This window comes from Hevea brasiliensis, chromosome 14 (genome assembly GCF_030052815.1).
Source record: "Hevea brasiliensis isolate MT/VB/25A 57/8 chromosome 14, ASM3005281v1, whole genome shotgun sequence".
Classification (NCBI taxonomy): Eukaryota; Viridiplantae; Streptophyta; class Magnoliopsida; order Malpighiales; family Euphorbiaceae; genus Hevea; species Hevea brasiliensis.
The window spans coordinates 85,949,968-85,977,777 of NC_079506.1; the positions used below are offsets into that span (position 1 = coordinate 85,949,968).

A 27,810-nucleotide genomic window follows, 5' to 3' on the forward strand; every position below is an offset into this window, starting at 1 on the left:
AATGAATTATACATAAATAAAACTCATAATTAAATTTATAAACTAGCAAATTAAGAGTCAAATTGAATCAATCTTAAACTTAATAAAATTTAAATGAATTGGAAATTATCAAAATAGCTTCTACTTCCCGCATAAAATTAAAACAAATTTATTTACAGATTAGTACTGCTTTCGCACAATAAAAACTTAATAATACAAATCCTATGATTAAAAAAGATAGAGACAACTATCTAATGAAAGCATATGACTGACAATTTTTTCACACTTTGGAAAAGTAAAATTAAAAGATAAACTTTAATAAAAACACTTTTGACTATAATATAGATGCCGACATAAAATGAAAAAAGTCTTTTGAGCTAGCTGATGCTGAGGAGACAAATAATGATGCTGGAGCTGTAAAGAGACATGACATATGCTTTTAGGATAAATTTCTAAAGAAATCGCAGCAATCATCTTCACTTTCCTGCGTAAATCCACTAAATTCTTTTATCTGTCTTGCTTCATTAAGAATTCTTTACTCAAAATTAATTTCATCATCATCTGAATCATCATCCTCTTCTGAAGATCTAGAGACTTCTATATACATAAAGAAAAGTTAAAAAATACTTTGAAATTGAAAAAGTAATCAGAAATGTGACTCGCATCGTCTTTATCAAAAATTTTTCCATGCTATATCCATGAAAGCGTTTCAGACGAGATTTGATAAGGATGAAACTTGACAAAAAGAAAAAGAAAAAAAAAAAGATTTATGATAACATATTTATAAAAATTATTTCATGTAAATATAATTTAATTTAATAATTTTAATATTTAAACACATTTTCAATTTGGCTAAAATTCTATTCTAAATTTATTATTATTATTGTTATTCGACTATTATTTAAATCTAGTTATAAGAATACATTTTTAATTAGAATTATATTTTAAAAATTAATAATTCTATAAAATATTTGAATTCCATATTTATTTAAATATAATATTTAAAACTTATAAATACTATCATAAAAATTGTATTTTATATTTAATTAACGAGTTACCTAACAGTTTAATTTTAATATTTTGTTATAATATTAAGTTTATTTTTAAATCTTTTTTAATACTTCTTAACTAATTTATTTTAAAAAATATTTTTCTCAAATAGACCCTAGGTGATGCTATATTTACTTATACAAGAAATTCATCAGATTAAATTTTTTTAGAGTACTCTATGTTTTTTAATTTGAATTGTACAATTTTAAGTGTATGTTTTTTATTTTTAATTTATCTAAATTACAAGTGATTTGAAAATTTATCATTTTTATTTTTATTTTTATTTTTTAAAAAGTAATTTTAATACACATCTCATGGTCTTTCTATTAAATATGAACATAGTGAAAAAGTTATATTTTATATGAATGAAAATAACGTAATTAATATGGAGGAGTGTATGGAATATTAGGTTTGAGCTATCATGACTTGCCTTTCCATTTGAAACCTTGCTTTCTTTATCTTTCTCAAAAGTAAAGCAGTGCTCATATCATAGGTCCACATCATATATATTCCTTGTCTCTCTCCTTAATGATAAATGATACCATGCCTCAATTTTAAGACAAGAAAAGCAAAATACTTTGGCACTGGATTCTGTTCTTCGATTACTTGCTTGTGCTTTCCCTTTCTTTAAAGTGTTTCGAATATGTTGATGCCAAATTACATGCAAATGGATTGCTTTTCTCTTTTATCTTTTTAATATACTCTAAATAAAAAATTAAAATAAATTTTCTTTTATTTTTTCAATGCAATGCAGTAATAAAAGTTGATTTTTTTTTTTTAAATGAAAGTATTCTTTACACGCTAAACTAACCGGAACAAAATGTGGGGCAGTGCTCATTGCGAAAAGTCATAAGAAATCACATAACAATTCTCAGCTGTGTATGTTTTAGCAAATACAGAAACCTGCTCAGAAAAACAAGAAAAGTTTTAGCACCATCATCAATCTCCTTTGACAAACACAACAAACTCTTACCTCTTTTTCTTCCCTTATCGCTAAGAAGAATGGCTGAGGCTGTTGTTTCTGTGGCTGTTCAAAAAATTTCTGATTTGCTCATTCAAGAATCAGTTTTTCTGCATGGTGTGCGGGATGAAGTCCAACGGTTGCAATCTGAACTCAAGCGGATGCAGTGCTTCTTGAAAGATGCAGACCGACATCAAGATCAAGATGATCGCGTTCGGAACTGGGTAGCTGAAGTCAGAGACCTCACTTATGATGCTGAGGATGTTATCGATACCTTTCTTCTTAATGTTGCAAGGTGCAGAGGAGAAGGTGTACGTGGGTTCATTAGCAGGTCTTCCTTCAAGTTCAATAAGGCTTTCCTTCTACACGAAACAGGAACCCAGATCAAATCAATCCAAGCTAAGATTGAGGATATATCCAAAAGTATGCAGACTTACGGCGTCAAACTTGATGAGGGACAAGGGTCTTCTAATTATGGGAGACAACAAGAATCCAGAAGATCGTATCCACATGCTGAGGAAGAGTATGTCATTAGCTTGGATGCTGTAATAAGTGATCTTAAAGCTCGGTTGATGACGGAGGAAGAGCGAATGCGTGTTGTTTCAATAGTGGGGATGGGAGGACTGGGTAAAACCACCCTTGCCAAGAAAGTATACAATGACACTCATGTGAAGCAACACTTCGATTGTTATTCTTGGGTCTTCGTATCTCAGCAATTCTCCATCAAGGATGTTTTGGTTGGAATCCTGATAAATGTTGCATCTGGTGAGGATAAATCAAAGTTACTGGAGAGAATGAAGGATGAACAACCTCTTAAATCCATGTTGGAAAAGATGAAGGAGGAAGTACAGTTTAAATCTGTGTTGGAAAGTTTAAAAGAGGAAAGGTTGATTGAAGCACTTCACAGTGTGCTAGAGGAGAAGCGTTACTTGGTGGTTTTTGATGATATTTGGACAAATGAGGCGTGGGATCGTTTGAAACCTGCTTTCCTAAAGGGAAAGAAAGGGAGCAAAGTTCTATTCACCACCCGTAATAGAACACTTGCTTCTCATGCTGATCCATGGGGCTCTCCAGTGGAACCTCCATTTTTGACGGATGATGAAGGTTGGGAACTTCTCGAAAGGAAAACATTCCCGAGAGAGATCCCGAAGGAGCATGGCTGTACACCAGAACTTGAGAAATTGGGAAGGGAAATGGTGAAAAAATGCAGAGGATTGCCACTTGCTGTTGTTGTGCTTGGAGGTTTATTGGCAACAAAGAAGTCATTGAAGGAGTGGGAGGTGGTTCACGGAAGCATTAATGCACAATTTGTCAAGTGGGAACAACATCATCAATACGGAGGAGTGTATGGAATTTTAGCTTTGAGCTATCATGACTTGCCTTTCCATTTGAAACCATGCTTTCTTTATCTTTCTCAATTTCCAGAGGACTGGGAGTTTAAGAAAAGGGAGTTGATTCGAATGTGGATAGCCGAAGGGTTTATATTGCAGTCGTCAATAGGAGGAGAAGAGACAATGGAAGACGTGGGTGAAGAATATTTGGAAGAGCTTGTGAGTAGGTGTGTGGTTCAAGTGAGCCAAAGAGATCACACTGGAATAGGTGTGAAAAGATGCAGAATTCATGATTTGGTGCGTGATATGTGTATTTCCAAGGCAAGGGATGAAAATTTCCTTGGAGTTATGCAGCATACAGAGGACGCTGTGACAAACAGCAGTTCATCCACTCTGCAGTTGACATCAAGTATTAAGTGGCGTAGAATTGCTATTCATCCTCGCATATCTGGGAATGATGCAATCAAATGGAAGTTCTATGTGCCTTTGTTAAAAAGCGGTGATTCACATCTCCGTTCTCTTTTCTATTTCAATGAAGATGGTATGCAGAAGTTTTATATGACAAGGCAGCAAGGAAGGTTTATTTTTGAGAATTTTAGATTGCTAAGAGTTTTAAAAATTGACAATATATGGCAGTCCCGACTACCCTGGGAAATTGGGCATTTGATTCATTTGAGGTATCTTGGACTGTACGGTGCTCGAATGAATGATAGAGTTAAGTGCCTGTGCTTAGAGTCATCACCTTTACCATCATCCATAGGTAATCTGCGGAGTTTGTATACTCTTGATTTACGCAATAATTACATGATTATATTACCGGCTGCATTATCAAAATTAGAATGCTTGAGACATCTATTAGGGGATAGTTATTCTTTAAGGCAGGTTAGATTGGAAAAATTAAGACACCTGGAGACTTTGAAGTGTGTGCAAGCAGAGTATCTAATTAAAACCGATGCAGTCCGGAAATTGATCAATCTCCGAAATTTATCAATAGAGTTCGAGGCAAAAGAGGAAGTTGAAGTGGTTCTAAGATCTCCTATTTTTGAATTAGGCCGTCTCCGTTCCTTGAAGATGCTGATGCTGATGGGGATGCCGATGGAATCATTTCCTAATTTGGAACCACTTTCTAGTCTTCATCGTCTTACAAAAGTGGAGTTATGGGGAGCCATACCAGAAGATCCACATTCCCTGCATCACAACTTGGAATACCTACCAGCAAGCCTAGCCAAGTTAACTTTGATATATTCTCAATTGAAGCGAGATCCGATGGGCATTTTGGAGAAGCTGCCTAATCTGAGATTTTTGAGGTTCGATTCTCATTCATACGAAGGGTCTAAAATGGTCTGCTCTGCCCATGGGTTTCCTCAACTTGAGACTCTTACTCTTGCACGTTTACATGAACTAAAAGAATGGGAAATAGAAGAAGGTGCAATGCCATGTCTCAAGACTTTACAATTATTGTATCTATCAGAACTGAAGATGATTCCAGAAGGATTGAAATCAGTCACCACCATCCAAGAATTGAAAATTACTAGGATGACAAAAGAATTTGTGAAGAGGGTTAAAGTCATAGACGGAGTAGAAGGAGAGGATTTTGAAAAAGTGCGCCACATACCATCCATCTCATTCAACTAATGGCGAAGCTGAAAAAACATTTATCACAAAGGTATCCGTTTCTTATTTTCTTTGTTAGGATAACATACGCCATCATAGCCTATAGTCCATTTCTTAACAAACAATCACATTTTCTTTTAAAGTATATTATTGTGTGTACTAAATAATCTCTAAATTTCTTTTTTCTCCATTTTTTTTTATCGATTCTTATTATAAAAATAGATGATTTGGGCTCTGCTAAAAAAAAAATTAACTCTTTTATTATTTTTTTGAGAAAACTCTGTTTTATTTTAATTATTGTTAACCTTTCTTTTATTTTTCAAGTGCATATATATATACACACACTCTGTTTATTGATCTTTCATTTCAGTGGCTAGTTTTGATGAGGTGTCTCAAAATAAAATTATGTCAAGTGCATAAGTTGGAGAGGACTGAATAATGCATATAATTTCACCAAACAAAATGATTCTAAACTAGTTACCCATTTGTGCAGGCATTTGAAAGAGAATGAATTGATGGCAAACTCAGAATACGTCAAGCAATGAAATTTGGCAGTCTGTGGACTGTGGCAGGCTTGGACGTCTATAATAGCATTTCATTTGGATGTGATTAGCTGTTTTCTTGTGTTGTTTTTCTGTTTTGAATAATAAATTTCAATGTCAGAACCTTCAAAAGTTTATTATTTTTAATGTTTATGTTACTTTTATTTCCGCATATATAATTAACAAAATGATGTATTGCAAATGCTTGACAATATTTTCAGTGTACTGTTTAAAATATTTATGGCTGTATGATTGATATAGCAGCACCAAATATAATGTATACTCTTGAGAGATCTTTAGAAAGTAGACACTCAAACTTGAGCGTAACAGGAGAGTGATAAATGTTCAGCCATTAGACTAAGCCAAACTAAACAAATTTCATCTTTCATGTGCTACAGTAGAAATTGCCGTGGAATTAGAAAACAATGGAAAGAAATGGTGCAGAATGCAGCATTCTGCTAATACAAGTGCATGGAAAGGTTTGATAATAAAAATTCTTCTCATAATGAAAATAAAGATATAACTCAAGACTGCTACTCTTTTCAACATCCAATAATATTATTTACTCTACTTAGCTGCAATTGCATCCCATCAATTAGAGATAATTAAACTTAGAATGAAAATATCTTATCATTTATTTAAATAAAAAAATAAATAATTCAATTAAAGTATGAGTAAGAGCATTCAATTAAATTTAACTAATTGTTTCATTTAAATTAGAAATAAATATTTTTCATTTTCAATTTTATTATTTGAACAAAATTAAAATTTGAATTTAAAATCAGAACAAAATTATATATATATATATATATAAAATCAAGCCCGTTATTTTCTATAACTAATTGCATTTTAAAATGAGCATTCTACTGTCTCTCTATGTTTAGCAAAAGAATTTTAAACAATGTCATTTACAGACATTTTGGTAATATTTAATATAAATGAATTCTATAAAATTTTGTAAAATTCATTTGTAAATCTAAAATTTTAGAATTTGATTTAAATGAAAACTTTTTAATAATTAATTTTATAAAATTTATTATAACTAAACCAAATTTTATTAAAATTAATAAAATTTATAAATAAATTTTAAATTTAAAATTATATATATTTCAAGTGATAAAATTATTCTCTTATTATATATCATTATATTTTATTTTATTTATTCTAAATACAATGTTCATTTCATTTAAAATAAATTTTATATTTAATATAAAATATATTAAATAAAATAAATTTTATTATAAAATTTATTTGCAAATGAAACAAATTGTATTAAACAATGTCTTAATCTAGATTAGAAAGAATTTCCATTAATGAAAAATAAATTTATTAAAATAATCTCAATTAATCACACTCTTCTGCTCCTCTTCTCCTTGCGTTTTGTCTCTCACATACATACGACGTCATCAAACTCTTTAAATTCACAAAAAAAAAAAGGTGCAAATTTCACAAGAAATTATTACTCATTAACTAAAGCCAAACTGATCAAATCCCTAAAATTTAAATTTCACAGACCCACAAGAATTTAATAAAGAAATTATGCCTAAACAATAAAGAAGACAAATTAAATAATCAATAACAAAATTATCTATATCTAATAAACTCAACTCAACTCAACTAAGCCTTTATCCTAAAAATTTGGAGTCGGCTATATGGATTCGCTTTTTCCACTCTGAACGATTTTGGGTTAAATCCTCAGAAATGTGTAATGCTTGTCATGTTGTACTACTCTCCTCCAAATCAATTTAGGTCTACCCCTTTTTTTCTTTCTATCCTCTAACCTAATGTGCTCTACTTGTCTAACTGGAGCCTCCGTATGTTTACGCTTCACATGACCAAACCACCTCAATCTCCCTTCTCTCAACTTATCTTCAATTGGCACCACTCCTACCTTTTCTCTAATACTTTCATTACGGACTTTATTTAGTCTAGTATGGCCACTCATCCACCTTAACATTCTCATCTCTGTAACTCTTATCTTAGATGCATACGACTCTTTTAGTGCCCAACACTCACTACCATATAACATAGCCGGTCGTATGACTGTACGATAAAATTTTCCTTTCAATTTATTGGGAATCTTACGATCACATAAAACTCCTGTGGCACATCTATATCTAATATCTATATAAATATTATATAGCCGAACTGTGAAATAACTCCACACAATATTGCCAAGTGGTTGCTTGTTTTGATGCCACTTGGCTTTATAATACAAGAGCTACAATATATTTTTTATCTCTATTTTCCCGCGCCATTTAAATTAAATAAAATTTATTATTAATAATAATAATAATAATAATAAATATATGTACATTTTCATCATTAATAATAATTAATATATACGCATCTTATTTCTATTTTTTTTAGGTATGTTTTGATGATTAATTGATAATAACTAATATGTATATATTAAATAAAATTTATTAATCTTACTAAATTTATAATCTTATTATTATCACTAATCACTAATTAGTGTGACTTTTTGATTTCTTAATTCTTAATATAATATCTATATAAATATTATAACTGAGTTATAAAATAAGGCAACAATATAAAACTAAGTTATCAAATATAGTTCAATTATGGATAAATATATAGGAAGATGAATTGGTTAATGGTAAGTAAAATAAAAAAGGAATTAATGAATGTACCGAAAACATATAAAAAGTCACAGTTACAAATATATAATCATAAATGAATATTAGGTAAATTTACTATTAAAAAAAATAACTTATTAAACTTAAATAGAAGAAAACACATACAAATATATATAGAAAATCATTACAAAGCTCCACATCTTAAAAAAAAAAAAGATAATAATAAGATTTTCCACAAATATATACAAGATATGTTATTAAAATAAAATATTTTTTATATTTTTAATTTTCAAATATTAATATTTTTATTATTATTATAACTGTCATAGTCTGCTATGTGATTTCAATAAATGGCCACTTTATAAACTAATTAATATTTATGTTCTATATTTTTGTATATAAATTAAATATTCACATATATAGGCATGATCACCGATTTGGTTTGTTCTGGTTTTAATCTTTTAAATCAAGAGTTTGGAATCAAATTACAGGATTATCTAATCTCAATTTTAATATAATTTATAGTTAAAAATATTTTCATTTAAAAAAAGTTGATTTAATTTTAAATTGGACTGATTGACTTCTATTTGATTTAAGAGAAAAAAAAAAGAATAAAATAATTTGATTCTGACCAACTTAGATCAAGCTTTAATTTTAAATTAAACTGATATGATTTCAATTCAATTTTATAAACTGAATAGAATACCTACTTGATCTAGCCCTAACTTGTCAAATTTAGGTTGAATTAGCAGTAATAGCTCAAAATTTGGGAAAATTGAGATTGAGACGTAGGGTTTTCGATTTCATTTCTATTTTGTTTTTAATTTCAATTCAATTATATTTTAATAAATCTAAATACTGAATATTTTAAAAATTTTATTTTTTATAAGAAAAAAAATTTCAATTTTTTAGTTGAAACCAGATGAATTGATTTTACTTTCATTCAAAATTGATTTTGATTAATTTAATTTTAACTTTAAATTGACCCAATCTAATTTTGATCTTATTTCAATTCTAAACCGAATTGTATTAAATTAAACATCAAATTTCTATTTAATTTTTTTTTACAAAATTTATATTTATATAAGTGATGAATCCACCATTTTTTTTTATTAAATTTGATTTATAACTACACTAAAATGACTTACAAAATAATGATATTTTAAATTTCAAAAATATTTTTTATATATTTATTTGTATAAACAATTCCAAGCTTTGTTATAGTACAATCATGAGCTAATTAACCAATCAAATTATAATATATAAATACCATTACAAATAAAAATGTAATTCTTGAATTATGAATGATTTGAAATTCTACATTTTGATTTTTCCCTTCTTGCTTTCAGAACAAGAAAAAGAAGAATGATTAAAGCTAGGGGTGGCAAACTAGACGAGTTGAGCTATTAAAATAACGTATAATTGAGTAGAATTTATTTGTATTTTAAAATTGAATTATTTAATTTCAAACATTTACTAAAATCCAATCAAAATGATATGAAATTCCTATAATTCCCCAACGAAAAAGACCTTCAAGCCACTTGTTTCTGCAAACATTTACCATCAAAGGCGTCTTGGAATAACAGCGGAAAACTGGAAGAGATTTTGGCTTTTTTTAAGATGCATATGGCGTTTGTATGATATAATGGATATGTGCCGACCAAATGGTAGAGAAATCCCAACATATTCATCCAATCAAAATGAAAATTATATGAAATTCCCATAAAATAAGACCTTTAAACCTCTGGTTTCTGTAAATTATGTGAAAAATAATTTATAATGCGAAGAGATTCTTGTCTTTGTAAACGAACATATGGCGTATGTGCAATGGATTTATGCCGGCCTAATGATAGAGAAATCCTAAAATATTCATCCCCATTACAAAACAACCGCAGATTTCTTATTAAGGAAGATAGCAAAATTTGTAGAAAAGTTAATTTACATGAAGAAAAGTTAAAGAATACTTTGAAATTGAAAAGGTAAAAAGAAGTATTCTTTATTAACAAGTTTTAGACAGGATTTGATAAGGATGAACTTGACAAAAAGAAAAAGGAAAATAAAAGGATTTTATTTTTATTTTTAAATAATTTTAATACATATTTTGTAGTCTTTTTATTAAATATGAATATAGAGAAAAAGTTAAATTTTATATGAATGAAAATAACGTAATTAATAATTTTTAAATTAAATATTTATATTAATATTTATGATTTTTTTAAGATTTTTATTTATTTTCAAGTAAAAAAATAATTTTTATTTTTTTATTATCATAAAAATAAATTATTTTCTTTATTTTTTCGAAATAAATGATTCAAAGTTGCCACTAAATTATTATCGCAGAAAAGACAGAGTAGGGCAACAGATGCAAATGCATTGTTCCTGCCACACAATTTAAGAGTTTATAAATTGAGTATACTTTCTTATATTTTATGTTATTAATTAATTATTAATTATAATCATTGCGAAAAGTCATAAGAAATCACATAACAATTCTCAGGTGTGTAGGCATTAGCAAATACAGAAACCTGCTCACAAAAACAAGAAAAGATTTACCACCACCATCAATCTCCTTTGACAAACACAACAAACTCTTACCTTATTTTCTTCCCTTGTCGCTAAGAAGAATGGCCGAGGCTGTTGTTTCTGTGGCTGTTCAAAAAATTTCTGATTTGCTTATTCAAGAATCAGTTTTTCTGCATGGTGTGCGGGATGAAGTCCAACGGTTGCAATCTGAACTCAAGCGGATGCAGTGCTTCTTGAAAGATGCAGACCGAAATCAAGATCAAGATGACCGCGTTCGGAACTGGGTAGCTGAAGTCAGAGACCTCACTTATGATGCTGAGGATGTTATCGATACCTTTCTTCTTAAAGTTGCAAGGCGCAGAGGAGAAGGTGTACGTGGGTTCATTAACAGGGCTTCCTTCAAGTTCACTAAGCCTTTCCTTCTACACGAAACAGGAACCCAGATCAAATCAATCCAAGCTAAGATTAAGGATATATCCAAAAGTATGCAGACTTACGGCGTCAAACTTGATGAGGGAGAGGCGTCTAATAGACAACAAGAATCCAGAAGATCGTATCCAAATGCTAAGGAAGAGTATGTCATTAGCTTGGATGCTGTAATAAGTGATCTTAAAGCTCGGTTGATGACGGAGGAAGAGCGAATGCGTGTTGTTTCCATAGTGGGGATGGGAGGACTGGGTAAAACCACCCTTGCCAAGAAAGTATACAATGACGCTCATGTGAAGCAACACTTCGATTGTTATTCTTGGGTCTTCGTATCTCAGCAATTCTCCATCAAGGATGTTTTGGTTGGAATCCTGATAAATGTTGCATCTGGTGAGGATAAATCAAAGTTAATGGAGAGAATGAAGGATGAACAACCTCTTAAATCCATGTTGGAAAAGATGAAGGAGGAAGTACAGTTTAAATCTGTGTTGGAAAGTTTAAAAGAGGAAAGGTTGATTGAAGCACTTCACAGTGTGCTAGAGGAGAAGCGTTACTTGGTGGTTTTTGATGATATTTGGACAAATGAGGCGTGGGATTGTTTGAAACCTGCTTTCCTAAAGGGGAAGAAAGGGAGCAAAGTTCTATTCACCACCCGTAATAGAACACTTGCTTCTCATGCTGATCCATGGACCTCTCCAGTGGAACCACCATTTTTGACGGATGATGAAGGTTGGGAACTTCTCGAAAGGAAAACATTCCCGAGAGAGATCCCGAAGGAGTATGGCTGTACACCAGAACTTGAGAAATTGGGAAGGGAAATGGTGAAAAAATGCAGAGGATTGCCACTTGCTGTTGTTGTGCTTGGAGGTTTATTGGCAACAAAGAAGTCATTGAAGGAGTGGGAGGTGGTTCACGGAAGCATTAATGCACAATTTGTCAAGTGGGAACAACATCATCAATACGGAGGAGTGTATGGAATTTTAGCTTTGAGCTATCATGACTTGCCTTTCCATTTGAAACCTTGCTTTCTTTATCTTTCTCAATTTCCAGAGGACTGGGAGTTTGAGAAAAATGAGTTGATTCGAATGTGGATAGCCGAAGGGTTTATATTGCAGTCGTCAATAGGAGGAGAAGAGACAATGGAAGACGTGGGTGAAGAATATTTGGAAGAGCTTGTAAGTAGGTGTGTGGTTCAAATGAGCCAAAGAGATCACACTGGAATAGGTGTGAAAAGATGCAGAATTCATGATCTGGTGCGTGATATGTGTATTTCCAAGGCAAGGGATGAAAATTTCCTTGGAGTAATGCAGCATACAGAGGACGCTGTGACAAACAGCAGTTCATCCACTTTGCAGTTGACATCAAGTAATAAGTGGCGTAGAATTGCTATTCATCCTCGCATATCTGGGAATGATGCAAGCAAAAGTAAGTTCTATATGCCTTTGTTAAAAAGCGGTGATTCTCATCTTCGTTCTCTTTTCTATTTCAGTGAAGATGGTACGTGGAGGTTTTATATGACAAGGCAGCAAGGAAGGTTTATTTTTGAGAATTTTAGATTGCTAAGAGTTTTAAAAATTGACTATATACCGCAGTCCCGACTACCTACGGAAATTGGGCATTTGATTCATTTGAGGTATATTGGACTGTACGGTGCTGGAATGAATGATAGAGCCAAGTGTTGGCGCTCAGAGTCATCACCTTTACCATCATCCATAGGTAATCTGCGGAGTTTATATACCCTTGATTTACGCAATAATTATGTGTTTATATTACCCGCTGCATTATCGAAATTAGAATGCTTGAGACATCTATTAGTGGGTGCCCGCAATTTCCAGCAGGTTAGATTGGATAAATTAAGACACCTGGAGACTTTGAAGTGTGTAGATGCAGAGGATCTAATTAAAACCGATGCAGTACAGAAATTGACCAATCTCCGAAATTTATCAGTAAATTTCAGGGCAGAAGAGGAAGTAGAAGTGGTTCTAAGGTCTCCTATTTTTAAATTAGGCCGTCTCCGTTCCTTGCGGATGCTAATGAAGCTGGGATCATTTCTTAATTTGAAACCACTTTCTAGTCTTCGTCATCTTACAAGAGTGAAGTTATGCGGAGCCATACCAGAAGATCGATATTCCCTGCATCACAACCTGGAGCACCTACCAGCAAGCCTTGCCAAGTTAACTTTGAAGTATTCTGAATTGAAGCGAGATCCTATGAGTATTTTGGAGAAGCTGCCTAATCTGAGAATTTTGGAGTTGGACATTGGTTCATACGAAGGGTCTAAAATCGTCTGCTCTGCCCATGGATTTCCTCAACTTGAGACTCTTACTCTTGCCAGTTTAAAAACACTAGAAGAATGGGAAATAGATGAAGGTGCAATGCCATGTCTCAAGACTTTACGATTAATGTATCTACTAAAACTGAAGATGATTCCAGAAGGAATGAAATCAGTCACCACCATTCAAGAATTGAAAATTTGTGGGATGAGAGAAGGATTTGAAGAGAGGGTTAAAGTCATAGACGGAGTTGAAGGAGAGGATTTTGAAAAAGTGCGCCACATACCATCCATCTTATTTGACCAGCGGGGAAGTTGGAAAAACAAAAATTATAAAGGTATCCGTTTCTTATTTTTTTGTTAGGATAACATTTCCACGTCATAGCCTATAGTCCCTTTCTTAACAAACAATCACATTTTCTTTTAAAGTATATTATTGTGTGTACTAATAATCTCTAAATTTCTTTTTCCTCCATTTTTTTATCGATCCTTATTATAAAAATAGATGATTTGGGCTCTACCAAAAAAAAATAAAAATTAACTCTTTTATTATTTTTTTGAGAAAACTCTGTTTTATTTTAATTATTGTTAACCTTTCTTTTATTTTTCAAGTGTATATATATACACACACTCAGTTTATTGATCTTTCATTTCAATGGCTAGTTTTGGTGAGGTATCTCAAAATAAAATTATGTCATGTGCATAAGTTGGAGAGGACTGAATAATGCATATAATTTCACCAAACAAAATGATTCTAAACTAGTTACCCATTTACGCAGGCATTTTGTAAGAGCAATGAATTGATGGCAAACTCAGAATTGCAGTCTGCGGACTGTAGCAGGCTTGGACATGAACATCCATAACAGCATTCCATTTGGATGTGATTAGTTGTTTTCCTGTGTTGTTTTTGTGTTTTGAATAATAAATTTCAGTGTGAAAACCTTCAAACTTTATTTCTTATTTGCCATAATTGTATTGTCATTTTTAATGTTTATTTTACTTCTTATTTCTTCCCATAAATAACAAAATGATGTATTGCAAATGCTTGACGATATTCAGTGTACCGTGTAAAATACTGGATTCACAATGGAACAATGGGTTTCTTGGTTTCCCATCTCATGATTCTCATGCGTGGTGAATAGGAGGCTAGTAACAGGGATGCAATAAAGTTCACACTTCAGCAACTGTTGCCTTTTCATGATCTTGATGTATCCTTCCGCTTGGATTTTCCATTTTAAAAAATCTAATAGAGAAGCTACTGCAAAATTAAAAACTATGGACCAATTTCAATAGAAGATTGAACCAATATGGGATAAAGAAATCCGTGTGTTGTTGAATTGTGATGAGTTAAAACTATGCAAGCAAGGCAAAGTACCAAATCGATTTATAAAAACATGCATTCATCTTTATGTTATCGATTTCCCAAGCCCTAAAAAATTAGCATTCCATCAAATTCTAGTCTGTCAATCTTCAAAGCCAGTTGATTGCATTTTAGGAAGCTCCAAAATCACAATCCAACCATTTAACTCAAAAGAGCTAGACTAAACAACAAAGACATATCCTAAAAATCAAACAAAATAATAAAATTAATCTAGCAGTTCATCCTAAACTGAATGAAATTAAAAGCTTTCATTTCATAAGCTATAAGGCATCTATTTACATACATGCACAAGAACAATAATCCTAAATCTAACAGCTTGAATTTTGGTCCTTTTTCTCCCCCCGCTGAACTTTCCGCATAATTGCTGAGGGAAGCAAAACACAGAGGGGTACCTGTGAAGTGCAAAACCATGCAAATGAACATATTCCAAAATCCATTAACAGTCACAAGTAACAATGCAGTCTTCACTATTTCTCAAAGTAACTGGCGAAGCTCCTGGTTTTCTTTCTGAAGAGACTTAATTTCTTTCATCAGCTCTGCCTGATTTTCCAGAATTGAGCGCATCACAGTAGAAAATTCCATCTGTTCAATGAATCCACAATTTCAGACTGCAAATAAATAACAACAAATGGGTGAGTCAACTGCAATATTGCATACATACCTCCTGCATATGGAATTGTCTTAGAATTTCGATGTGAAGGTTCCTCATGTCTTCATGGATGGATTTCTGGAATGAATCAAGAGTTTCTTCAAGAGTGCGTTGAAAAAGCTGGAGCGTGAAGGAATTTCCCTGCTGTGGATCCAGCTGAAGGGCCTTATTTGGTTGTGAAATTCCTCCCTAACACAATAAAGTGAACTAATTAGCCATGATAAAGTGATGAGCATTTTAGGCAACCAAACATAATTAGCTTGAGCTACATAAGGTGAGATCCAAGTGTGGCTTGTGCTTTCAACTCAATGCGCGGTATTGAAGGCATCTATGATGATCAAGCAGAACATTTTGGACTTTCCTCCCAAAAAAGCAATAACTGTTTATTGAACCAATTTAGTCTGCATACATTTACTGCTGGAAGAATTCCTTGTTCTGTCACAGCCGATGTGTCAGACCTTGACAACAAGCTACTCAAAAGCTCTTCCCTGGTCTCAGCTCCTGTTTTCTTCATTTTAGGAGAACTCATTGCAAGGGAGTTCCCATCATTGAAGGAGGAAGTTGTGCTTATTCTCTCAGCATAAGTTGAAAATCTACGAGGAAGGGTCGAAGAGCCTGATCCTGGCACATCAAGGTTGGTTTGTCCAACAATGCTTTTTGTACTCACAGATTGAGACATGGAACTAGAGGAAATGAGTTCTGAAAATCCTGTTGAACTTTCCTGATTTGAAGAAACATCTCTGGGGCGCAGATTTGAAAAACTCATGTTTGAATTTGTCAAAGAGCTAATAATTGTCTGATTTGTTGAAGAGGGCAGATCTTGCAAACCCCCAGAAGTCAACATCCCAAAACGAGAAGGTAAATTGAGTGGCTGATGTAAGTGGGTAAGTTTGTCGGATAATCTCTCTCCACCCCAAGCTTCTGGAGGAGTGATGGAGGATTCTTCGCTTTTTGAAGCTGGAGTGGGAGTAGATCCCGCCAACAGTGAAAAAGAAGATCTGATCTCATCCTGCACAAAATGGACAAAAGAAATATCAATATCATAGGTGTGAAGATATTAAGTATCATACAACATGTTCACTTGGGAAATCAAATTAAAGTCAACATTATACAGGAAACCCTAGCATTGGCAAATAAAACCACAAATTTTAGAGGAAAAAAATACTATTACAGTTAATTAGATTAAAAAAAAATGACGAGCCACCTTCAATAGTCAAAAAGATGATGTCAAAAATCTCAGAAATTTTTAAGATCAGAGTTTGGCATCATCCAGTTGAGAAACAATTCAGCACAAGATTTTGTGAATTATTTTTAAGTTGCTCCAAATGTTCAGAGGAAGATAAAGTTGCTGAATTCTTCAAGTGCAGTATGAAAACGATTACCACAATCAAATTGAAACACAATTGCATGACCATCAAAAAATAGATACATAATATAGTAAATATTTCCTCTATTTCATATCTCTTTCCATTCCCCATTTTCGATAAATCTAAATATTGCAGATATCATGAGAATAAAACAAAAGATGTCAGATTGAAACACAATTGCATGGCCATCAAAAAACAGATGCATGATATAGTAAATATTTCCTCTATTTCATATCTCTTTCCATTCCCCATTTTTGATAAATGTAAATATTGCAGATATCATGAGAATCAAACAAAAGATGTCAGACCTGTTTGGAAGTTGAACCAGCTTTCCAATCGAATATTGGATGATCACTTGTCCCATCCTCTGCAGAAGGAAATCTTCTACCAGCTGAAGGAAACAACAAAGATGAGGACTTCTTATCAATTGATAGATTATCCTTTTTTGTTCCCTCATGATAATCCCAGAGCTTATCAAGTGAAGGTGTGATAGGCGGGACATCAACAAGTGGGGAAAATACTTCCATGTCATCCTTAAAATTATAACTTGTACGAGGAGCATGTAATCTTGCCAATGTTCCACTTGGCCACAAATGGCTTCGATGTGGTGTTTCCTATGCAAATGAAGGCATACTTGATGCAGATCCACTACTAGTTGATGTAAGAGATGATGCTCCTACAGAAAGACCAGAACGGCCAAGATTACGAGAACTCAACACTGCAGTAGATAGTGAAACACTTGATGATGTCACAGAGGGAAGGGGGTCAGGCATAAGAATGGAATCTTCAACAGCACCTCCCAGAAGAGCTGTCTCAGCAGTGCAGGTACTCCCATTTACAACAACGGGCTTTGATCTTTGCCTGCATAAACTTGTAACAGCCTAATGAACACCATAATGCTTATTGTCAGGTAAGACTAAAAGAATCAAGGTTTTTGGAATATGTGAAATAACATTTAATGGATCATGAAACAGGGAATGATTATTTATTCAAGTAAAATCTTCATGATTATTTATTTGAGTCAAAACTCTTGGATGATGTACCAAAGGCTGTATTTCTGACAGCCAGTAAGACAGGGGATGCATATCCCACAAGGGATTCTCATTATTAACCTAATTGCTGCATTCAAAACAATGAATAAAGGCTGCCAACACAGTTGTTCCATTAATTACTTTTTTCAGATCCATCTAATAAGTGGCCCATCAATTAAGCCAAACTAATAGTAAAGAGTATAGCCACACATACTTAATGATCAAACTTAATACTCAGGAATAACAAATAAGAATACTGTGCAGTCATACATAGAATTCTTAAATATGTAAAAATAATAATATCATAGCATCCATTGCACCTATTTTGGCAGCATACTTCATCACTGTTTTGCTTATAGATCATTGTGTTCAAGGATGCATGAAAGAAACTGTAAGATACTGAACCCTCAAAAACCAGAAAGCCAGACAAAAATCAACAACTCGCAATGGTTCTCAGTCATTTATTTATAGGACCCACATAAAACCAGGTGCCATAATGCCATCCTATTAAGAAGTAAGGGATTTTAACTTTCAGACACAGGAGATCCCAACACCTACATCTACATACCGTACACCATGTTGTAACAAGCAGCAGTAGTAGCAAAACATTTCAGTAGGCCCATAATCAAACAAATAAAAGTCAAATTGTGGAAATACATTGATAAATAATTCATATATTTCATAAAGGTAAGAAGACTGAGTTAAAACAGATGACATTAGCCAATTTTAATGAGCACATATAAAACGGTTTCCAAACTGAATTGGAGTAATCAGTAGGAAAATCAGTGAGGCCATGAAGCTGTAGTCAGCAAAAATAAAAGAAATTCACCTCTGAAGTGCTATAAGCACGAAGAACAGTGAAAGGCTGTGGTTTTCCACGAACATCATAGAATACCACTCGACCACTGCTAGTTCCAGCAGCAAGAATCCAGCTATCCTCTCTGAATGCCAATGAAGAGAAAGGTGCCTCATAAGATATGAAGGATGAGGGTCTCCGAGACCCTGAATCATAAGTGTATAACTTTTTATCCAGTCCAACACTAGCTATTATCTGCACGGGGAAAAATGTTAGAAACAGCAGAATACTTAGCTATCTACCACAACTTACATCCTCAAATAAGTCTCCCCATTCTAAAGGAGATAAGTAATTCAGTTTCTTTTTTCATATGATCAAATGGAGGAAGAGGGGAAGAACTGTTTGTAACTCAATAAAATAAACATGAGACCTTGTCATTTGATGGTGAGAAGCTAATACCAGCAGTTGGGGCAGAATGTTGCTTCAACCAAGAAATCTATATAAAAAATAATTAAAAAAATGCCATTATCATGTGCCTGAAAGATATTAGTAGTAAAAATGAATATGGGATTGCAGAGACACAAAAAATTTAATATAGAAGTGGTGAAACAAAAATACAGACAAAACATAATGTCCATTATATGCCTAAATTGGGAACCACAGTGACTTAGTGAGAGCTTGAAAAATGAGAAGATCAATGCACAACATTGTTTAAAAAAAATAATTAAAAAAAATTAAAAAAAAAACCTTTCATATGAAATGTCAACGATTATTGTAAGAATATGGAAAAGTAGAGGCCAAATAAAAGGAGATATTCCTTTCGTTCTTCTGATGTCTTTATACAGTACACACTCACCATCCCTCACTCAATTTTAATTATGCAGCATTCCAAATTTCCATTAGTAAAAATAACAGAACAGTCAATTAAATTTCCAATGGAATGCTCAAAATATATAACCAACAATGAGCATAGCTTTAATATGATGAAATTTCCACTTAAGCATCAAACTTATTCAGCCACATTTGTGACTTTTATGCGTATATCAGCATTCAAGAATAAAAACCTTAGGGCTGCGACCAGTTGTATCCCATAAATGTACTGACCCATCATCCCCTGCAGTCACCAAAAGGTGCCGGCTAATCCGTGAATAATCTAGCACCCGCAGTACCTGGTCTTAAATCAATCAGATGAACAATTAGCTTGGCATCCAGAAACTCTAACCAACAATACAAGAATGGCAGTAATGAAATGCAAGAAACTAAACAACCTGTTCATTAGGATCCTTGAGCTCCGCTGCCCTTGCGCCAGATGCAAGGTTGTGAAGGATAAGATCCCCACTTAGACTGACGGAAGCCAAATGCTCATCTTTGCAATTGTATAAAGCACCAGTTATTGTATTGGTGTGACCCCTCAACCATTTAATGCAGCGTTTCCTCTGTAGATCCCATATTCTTACTACTCGACCACTTCCCCCAGAGCACATGTATCTGGATCCCTTGTTACTAAAGCTAATAGCCAATATAGATTCCTGAAAATTAGAAGTCTAGAATCAAATTAATGCATTTGATGAAGAAATCCTGCTCTACAGACAGCATGAAACAAGAGTGAGGGCCAGGCAAAACTATTGAACACTGTTTGGAAAATGACAACTTCACCATGCATGACATGCTCTAGAACCAGGTTTAAATACAAAAGAGAGCAGCAGTTAACACAGAGTCAATTTAAGACACCTAGGCTAGTATTTGATTGACCTAAGCATACTCTGTTCCTTGTTCAAGTACCAAACAGGTCAAATCACAGATGGTTGAAGCACACAACAGCAATCTTACATCATGAACTGCTCCTTTGTGTATTCTTCAGTACTTTTGAAAGAACAAAACTAAGTTCTGCCTTAAATTTTCATTCCCACGAGTCTAGGGATTGCCACTCAATACTCAAAAAGTCTCTCACATGTAACTTAAGGCATCAAATTCACATATGATATTGTCTTGTGAGGCAACTCACACGCATGCTTAAAAAAAAAACTGTTGTCTAAATGGCAACTAACTTGCATGTATTGAGAGGACCTACTTCTCCATCAACTCATACATTAAAACTCAACATAATATGTGGTTGTTAGGAAAGAATTCTGAATCTCAAAATAAAATTCTTTTATCACCATTTCCTCCATGAACATTAGTAGATTTATATAATCCTGAACCTAATCTATTTCTAAAACCAATGACATGATAGAATTTAAATAGAATCACCTCAATGTTGTCTCCACTATCTGTCCCAGCAACCGGAATAGTCCCCATGATCTGCCCATTTTTCCTCCAGAGAGAGATCTTCTTATCTTCTCCAGCACTAGCCACAATCAAATCTGCAAAAGGTAAAACCGCAATTGAAATCAATCTCTGATTGATAAGCATAACTTTAAAATGAATAAAAAAATATAATTTAAATCTCCATCTATCTACGCCTAATTCAATAAAGACAAAAAAGAAAATAAAAAGTTCAGAGGGTCCTTTATTCATTTTTCTTCACTTTCTTACCAACCAAACAAGCTCTAAATAATCCCAAAACAAGAAATGCAGATTCAACCAAAGTAAACAAGCTAGACCATTCATCAAAACCAAGTAGACAAGACATCTAAACCATTAAGATAATAAATTTCAAACCAAAGCATAAAGCAAGAGACTCACTAGTGTGGTTCCACTTGACTGAGTTGACCAGGCAACCCGGACATGGTGTGTAGCTCACGATGCAGGGATCACCCGGCTCCCCCGAAACATCAAAAAGCTTCACCGTATCGCCTCCGCTTGCCGCCAGTAGCCCCATTGATGGATCAGCCAAGTTCATCATTTAGAATACCCTGCATCCAATTTCCTTCTCCCGAGAAAATCCAGCACCTGAACTCGAATTCTCCCGGAAAATTAAATTTTTAGTGATTGCAAATCACAATGATACATTGAAATTTGAGAAACGGAAGAATACGGGTTTTGATTTTTAGGAATAGATTTACAAAAACAAAATGAACAAACCCTACTTGAGACTCGGAGAAAGGGAAGGTGGATTGAGTGTAAAATTTGAATGGGGGAGCCGTGCAGTGTTGAAGTGGCCGCCTTTGGTTGCTTTAATTATTTTTTCTGTAATAAAGTTATCTTTTTGGAAAATTATGAAAATGTTTTCAAAAATTTATTTTCAGTATATATTTATTTTAATTTAGTGATTTAATCTAAATTTATATAAATTAATACATTACTCATTTTAAAATTAAAAGAAAAATTTTATCCCTTACATAAATTATTTTTATTAGATATCTTTTTAAAAATATTTAATTTAATATCGAAATAAATAACAATTATAAACTATATTACAAAAATTTTTTTTTTTAGCAAGAGAAGAAAGAATAAAGACTAAAATATGATTCTGTACGAGGAGTGGTATGTCTTCTTAATTAATAGAATATATTATGCGGGAAAACCTTAATTACAGAATTATTTTGCAAATCCTCATGAATGCAGTTTTCATTATTGATTTTTTTTTCTCTTTTTTGATATTTTTTTTTTCTGCATAGTGGCTTATGAGAAGACATTTTCTCAGAGAAGAATAAAAAAAAGCAGGAAAAATGGAAGATGTTTCATCAGTTAGTTCTAACAAAATTACACCTAAGCAAATGGCTATCTCTATCTAGGTTTTTCACAATAACCCCTTATTGTTTTTCCAGATATAATAATCAAAGGGCTAGAAATTTTGTGGGAAAGAGCAGGAAGAGCATTAAAAACGCCATCACACAGAGGGAAGGAGAGAGCGAGCTAGGAACATAGAGCTTTCTCATGAAGATGGCTTGGGTCTAATAAGACAGAAACACATCTTCTGATCATCATCATCATCATCATCTGTTGAAACATCAGAGGATGGCGAAGAAACTTCTCTGAGTGATAAGTATTGGATACATGGTGGCTTGTTTGAGTTAGGAAAGAAGTGACACCGATGATTTGATATGTTCACTTCAACAATTTCGACGATTGTTACAAAGTCGCAATTTTTTCCTTTAGCCAAGCCGCCCCCTGTCTCCTGAAAGTTGTAATAAAGTTTCAGAAATATCAATTAGAAGCATTTTTTAAGTTAAATTGGAATATCCAATGAATGAATGCAGGTAGGAGTCTCTTAATTAGTAACCAAGTGATGGTTGCTTGAATAAAATTGCCTCATGCACGGCTGACGAGCCTGAGAACCTACACAGGCCATGCAGGAATGACAGGCAACCTAAACATCAAATCAAAGTCTAGCCTCCAGGCATACTCTTTGGCCAACTTGACTGTAGGACATTCAGAGCATAACAATATTTCAGGCATCTAGCATACTAAAATTAACTTCTTCCAGGATGAGATAAAGAAAGCAACCACTGACAAAATCCAAGCTGCATTCGCACTCAACTATCAGAGAAAAAGTATTAAGTTGCTGCAGCGATCATAAATGAAAGGTAGAAAGGCCAACATAACATTTTAACCATCACCAAATTAAAAATAAAATTAACCATCATTTGAAATATGCCTAAACGACAATACAAACACCTTAATCTGTGTCAAGAAAATGATAAGCTATTTAGGGTGGTAAATGTAGGCTCTGTTGCATTGCCAAACCCAAAAACCAGAAATTTTAATTACCAGGACAAATTTATATACAGATGGACCAAAAAAAGAAGAAGAAGAAGAAGAAGAAGAAGAAGAAGAAGAAGATAGCTTCTTATGAATCCTGCCCTTTGGTACGCCACACATCATCAGCCTCTGAACTTCAAAAGATTCCACCCCCAACTACAGTGTATTAAGCACAAAGAAGCACCCTCTCAACTCCCACAGTTTAGAAAATCCATAGCTGGCAATCTACAGTTTCAACAAATTTCCCTGCAAATTGAATGAAAACCAGCACAAGGCTTGATCAATTTACATGCCACTTCAATGAAGAAAATTCAATTTCAATTTATATTGGCCAAACAACACATAAATTTTAAGCACTGATAAATCATAAATGTCCAGAAAGAGTATGAAGAAAAACATATCGGAGAAGTTTATACGTATTGTACATCACATTCTGCACATGCACACAGAGATGATGAATTAAAAATAAATAAAAGAAGAAAAAGCCCTTTTCTTGAGCTTGCAGGAAAACAAGCTGAAACTGAAGATTGCCAGCTTCTGAGATGCTTACACATGGAAGCTGAACAAGTTGAAAGACAAAGCAGCAAAGTTGTAGTCAATGCAAAAATCTGATCAGATGAAATGAATCTAGAGTGTAGACCCAGGTCCTCGGACAGAAGACTTGGGAAGTATTACCAGAGCTGACTAACTGTAACAGAATATTCATTGCATGGGGATTCATAACAATTCTGAATCCAAAATTCCAACTTTCAGGTATGCCTTCTTAAAAAATCACAAATAAATGACTAATTTAATGATTAACAGTTCACCACACTTCAGTGGCCTCAGCACTCTCTAGTGAAGAGCCTAAAACCCTAAACACTCTGCAACTGTTACAAAAACTCTCCTTATTCTATGTACACAGGTATGACGTTACAAATCCTGTAAATACTCAAGACTAAAATTTTTATTTGAATCTCTCTCTAGCTCCTACATAAAAATGAAGTCACTGGAACCAAATCCAGCTCCATGCTAAACATTCTTTTGTGCTTCCAGGATTCAAGGACGCCTAACGCCCAGAAATCCTTTCTACCATCAGTGACTATGTCAGATTTTCAGAAGGACATCAATAAGATTGATTTTTAAGAACAAACAAAGGCTTCATTTGTGTTTCTACAATAGCATCCCCTTTAAATGTGAACTTCAATACTTCAAGAGGATAAATCACTTTAAGGCATCTTATCTAGAAACCAAACATCTCTTATGACAATAACAAGAACCAAAAAATATATATATATATAAGTTATACTTTGAACTTAATCAAGAACCAGAATAAAGAAAGAAAAAAAAGGTTGAGAAGCATAATTTTCAAATGTTACTCATGAAAACCCCCAATAAAAGTACTTCAGTCGTATGTCCACAAGCATACAAGGCATATTCTTGATTATTGTTCACTTCATTAATATAGAAAAAATGACTTGCATTCCAACATAATTTACAGCAACAACAACAACAAAGCCTTAATCCCAAACTATTCCAAAATAATTAAAAAAAAAAAAAAAGAAAAGAAAAGCAAAAGAAAAAAGAAAACCAACATGGCAGCAAGTAGATGTTACAAACATGAAGCCAGAAACGAACACAAAAAGCATAAACAAAACCATGGGTGCATACCAACATAAGCATTATCATGTCCCCAACAATGCGAAAACAGTAGAATAAAAAGCAATTTATCTACCTGATCTTAATAAAGAATAGGGATCAAAGATGCTGCATATCACATTTTATTCGGCATCATATATTTAGCCTTTTTCTCAGCAGGCTTCAAAATCTGAAAGGAGCACATCAGATTTTCATCTACAGTCATCATAGCACCAGCATTATCAAATTCACCACAGTAGTTGGGAGCTGAAAAAATAGTGACAAGCTGCCTTTCTGCAAAGAATTCATACCCATCCTCCACAACCTATAAACCACCCAACACCCCCCCCCCCCCCAACCCCCAAAAAAAAGAGTAAAGAGAGAGAGAGAGAGATAGTCATATCAGCGTCCAGAATGCGAAGAATTATGTCAAAACATAAAGGAGTTAAGCTAAAGTAAATAACCTGATGTGCACGACAGACAAGGTCTAAATCATGCTTTGTCAAGAATTCTGACACCTTATCAGGACCAAAAGTATATGAAACTCCTCTGTCATTCATTCCCCATCCCTTAACATCTCTACCAGGATCTGACCAGAGCAAATCACAGAGTAAACCAGTGTCTGGAACTGCAGTTGGTCGAGGTAAATTTCTAATTTGATCCAAATTTGTCAAATCAGGGGAAAGTCCACCATGCATGCACAATATTTTATCATCTATGAGAGCCGCAACAGGAAGGCAGTTGAAACAGTCAGTAAAGGATTTCCAAAGCCTCACATTAAACCGCCTCTTGCATTCATCATAAAATCCATATATCCGATTTATTGATGCACATTCATGGTTTCCTCTCAAGAGGAAAAAGTTTTCTGGATATTTAATCTTGTAGGCAAGCAGAAGGCAAATTGTTTCTAAACTCTGCTTGCCACGATCTACATAATCACCTAAAAATAAATAATTGGCTTCAGGAGGAAAACCTCCATACTCAAACAGCCTTAGTAAATCACTATATTGCCCATGAATGTCACCTGAAATATAAAGAAGAATCTTCAGAAGGCCGTAGAGAACAAATATAGGCAATTATTACACTGAATTCCAATATATAATCACAGCAGGGTCTTCCACCAAAGCCACAGAGCTCAAATTAACAACTTAATCTAAAGCATACAGTTGCCTTTGATCATTAAGAACGTCAATTAATCGAATAAATCCCTAAAATGCCTTCAATGAGACTTGATCAAGTGCAGGAATCATATTGCGTTCTCAAAATTCCAACAAGAAACAACGAGTTTTTACTGGTACAGGGTGGGCTCTTTTATATCAAACAATGTAATATCAAAACTCACAAGGGACTTAATCCCCTAGACTAAGGATTTTAGAATTGACATGAACATGAACTAAAAGTTGTTCACTTTTCCTTGCCTAGTTTGTCAGCAATGTAACAGTATATCACACCGTCCAATCAAGTTTGGGTACAATACAAAAACAACCCAATAACACAAGACTCAAATAGCCTAATTCCACCCAGCCGCCACCCCAACCCCCCCGCGGCGGGAGGGGCGGAATCTGACATATAATACGTTCTACAAAAATGTACCATACCAAGTAAACAAATAAAACAAGCACACAAAAGGGTTGCTCGTGATAAACTCCTCCAAACGCGTTATGCTCAACAATTCATCTTGCAGAAAACAATCCCTGAACATAATCCCACAAAAACCAGACCAAAAACTCAACATATAGATATGAAAGTCGATGTCTTTTTATATAGAGCATACCGCAAATCTTAATGGGAGCTTCCAACTCGAGCAAATTAGGCTGTTGCATAAAGATATCTCGAGAAGCTACACATAGCTGCCTGATCTCAGCCTCCGAGAGCTGCACCTGCTTACCTGGCCTCGCTGATCGGACCTCCGTTAGCCTTTTGATGATATCATCCAGTACGGCAGGGTCCATCGACGCCTGCCCTTGTGTTGCCATCGGATCTTGTAGTCCTCCTCCTCGTCTTCCTTCTCCCTCCTAATCCCCCGATTTCTCCGAACAAAAAGCCCTAGAAATCAGAATGGCTATAGAGTTTTTGACGATTATTTGGTCTTCTAGTCGTTGCTGGTCGTTTCGTGCCTTTTAGTCTGCTGTGCGTGTTCAAAAAACACTCGCTTAGTGGCGTAGAAGTAGAACAAAAAGGTATTTTCTCGGGAAAAAGAGTGGGAAGGATAAGGAAAATAATAATAAATTAAATATTTGTTTCATGAGTCCGGGAAGGAGAAAAGAAAAGTGTGAAAACTGTAGAAGAAGGAGACGGCTGCAATGTCCATGCGGCGGAGGTGCCTATAATATCTTCTTTCGGAGTGTTTTAGTCCTATAAACGATGCCGTATAGCAGCCCCTGAGGAAACGATTCAGTTTAGTGCTTTCGAAATTAAAAATAGTAATTTTTTTTACTAATGAAATTATAATAAACCCCAGTCCAAGTCAACTCAAAAGTCAAAAACCTAAGCTTATTTCAACCCAAAAATAATAATATATGAAATTTCAGAGAAAATTAATCAGAACTTGATTTAGACCACAAATCAAATCAATTTAATCTAATTAATTTTTTTTTTAATGCAATTGAAATGAATGTGAAATATTAAATAAAAAATTTTTTATATAATTAATTTTTATTAAGACTCTAATTTAATATTGACCCTAAAATTGATTCCAACATTACTGTATTAAAACTCATCTATAAGTATTTAATCAAACTAATTAATATCAATTACAATTATATGAGTTTATAAAAAAATTTAATATGAAATTAAAAAAGTGAGAACTCAAATCTAAATTTATCAGGTAATATATTTTTAACCGATAAATCAAGTCAAATTAGGTAAGAATTTACTTTTTACTAATAATTTAAAAAATAAATTCTTTTAATTATTATCATCTTAAGTGATAATTTAAAAATATTCATTAAATATTTCAAGTAATTTGATGGTATTATATAAGAAATTATTATTTAATTTTGATTTATTATGAATTTAAAATATAAA

At 33.5% G+C, this 27,810-nt stretch overlaps 4 protein-coding genes across 4 annotated transcripts; 2 read left to right on the plus strand and 2 right to left on the minus strand.

The window, feature by feature from the left end:
* Window positions 1–1,883: 1,883 nt before the first annotated feature.
* LOC110643100 (putative disease resistance protein At1g50180) lies at window positions 1,884–14,482 on the plus strand. The gene is made up of 2 exons (XM_058133662.1): window positions 1,884–4,987; window positions 14,078–14,482. Exon 1 carries the CDS (start codon window positions 2,032–2,034, stop codon window positions 4,954–4,956), a length of 2,925 nt encoding a protein of 974 aa, XP_057989645.1. The 5' UTR covers window positions 1,884–2,031; the 3' UTR covers window positions 4,957–4,987; window positions 14,078–14,482.
* Window positions 10,565–14,072, plus strand: LOC131172570 (putative disease resistance protein At1g50180). The gene has a single exon (XM_058133661.1). The coding sequence runs from the start codon at window positions 10,702–10,704 to the stop codon at window positions 13,660–13,662; it is 2,961 nt and encodes a 986-aa protein (XP_057989644.1). The 5' UTR covers window positions 10,565–10,701; the 3' UTR covers window positions 13,663–14,072.
* A 277-nt stretch (window positions 14,483–14,759) lies between the features above and the next one.
* On the minus strand, window positions 14,760–21,620 carry LOC110643103 (protein NEDD1). The gene is given in 10 exon segments (XM_021795345.2): window positions 14,760–15,261; window positions 15,341–15,517; window positions 15,738–16,337; window positions 17,004–17,576; window positions 18,556–18,777; window positions 18,953–19,018; window positions 19,587–19,691; window positions 19,791–20,051; window positions 20,773–20,885; window positions 21,208–21,620. Coding segments are annotated over 10 exon segments (2,385 nt in total). The 5' UTR covers window positions 21,368–21,620; the 3' UTR covers window positions 14,760–15,153.
* A 1,386-nt stretch (window positions 21,621–23,006) lies between these two features.
* Window positions 23,007–27,110, minus strand: LOC110643114 (serine/threonine-protein phosphatase PP1 isozyme 4). Its single transcript, XM_058133663.1, has 4 exons — window positions 26,558–27,110; window positions 25,248–25,807; window positions 24,881–25,108; window positions 23,007–23,412 (listed from the first exon to the last, which is right to left on the minus strand). The coding sequence occupies exons 1-3, from the start codon at window positions 26,757–26,759 to the stop codon at window positions 24,920–24,922; spliced, it is 951 nt and encodes a 316-aa protein (XP_057989646.1). The 5' UTR covers window positions 26,760–27,110; the 3' UTR covers window positions 23,007–23,412; window positions 24,881–24,919.
* Window positions 27,111–27,810: the final 700 nt, after the last annotated feature.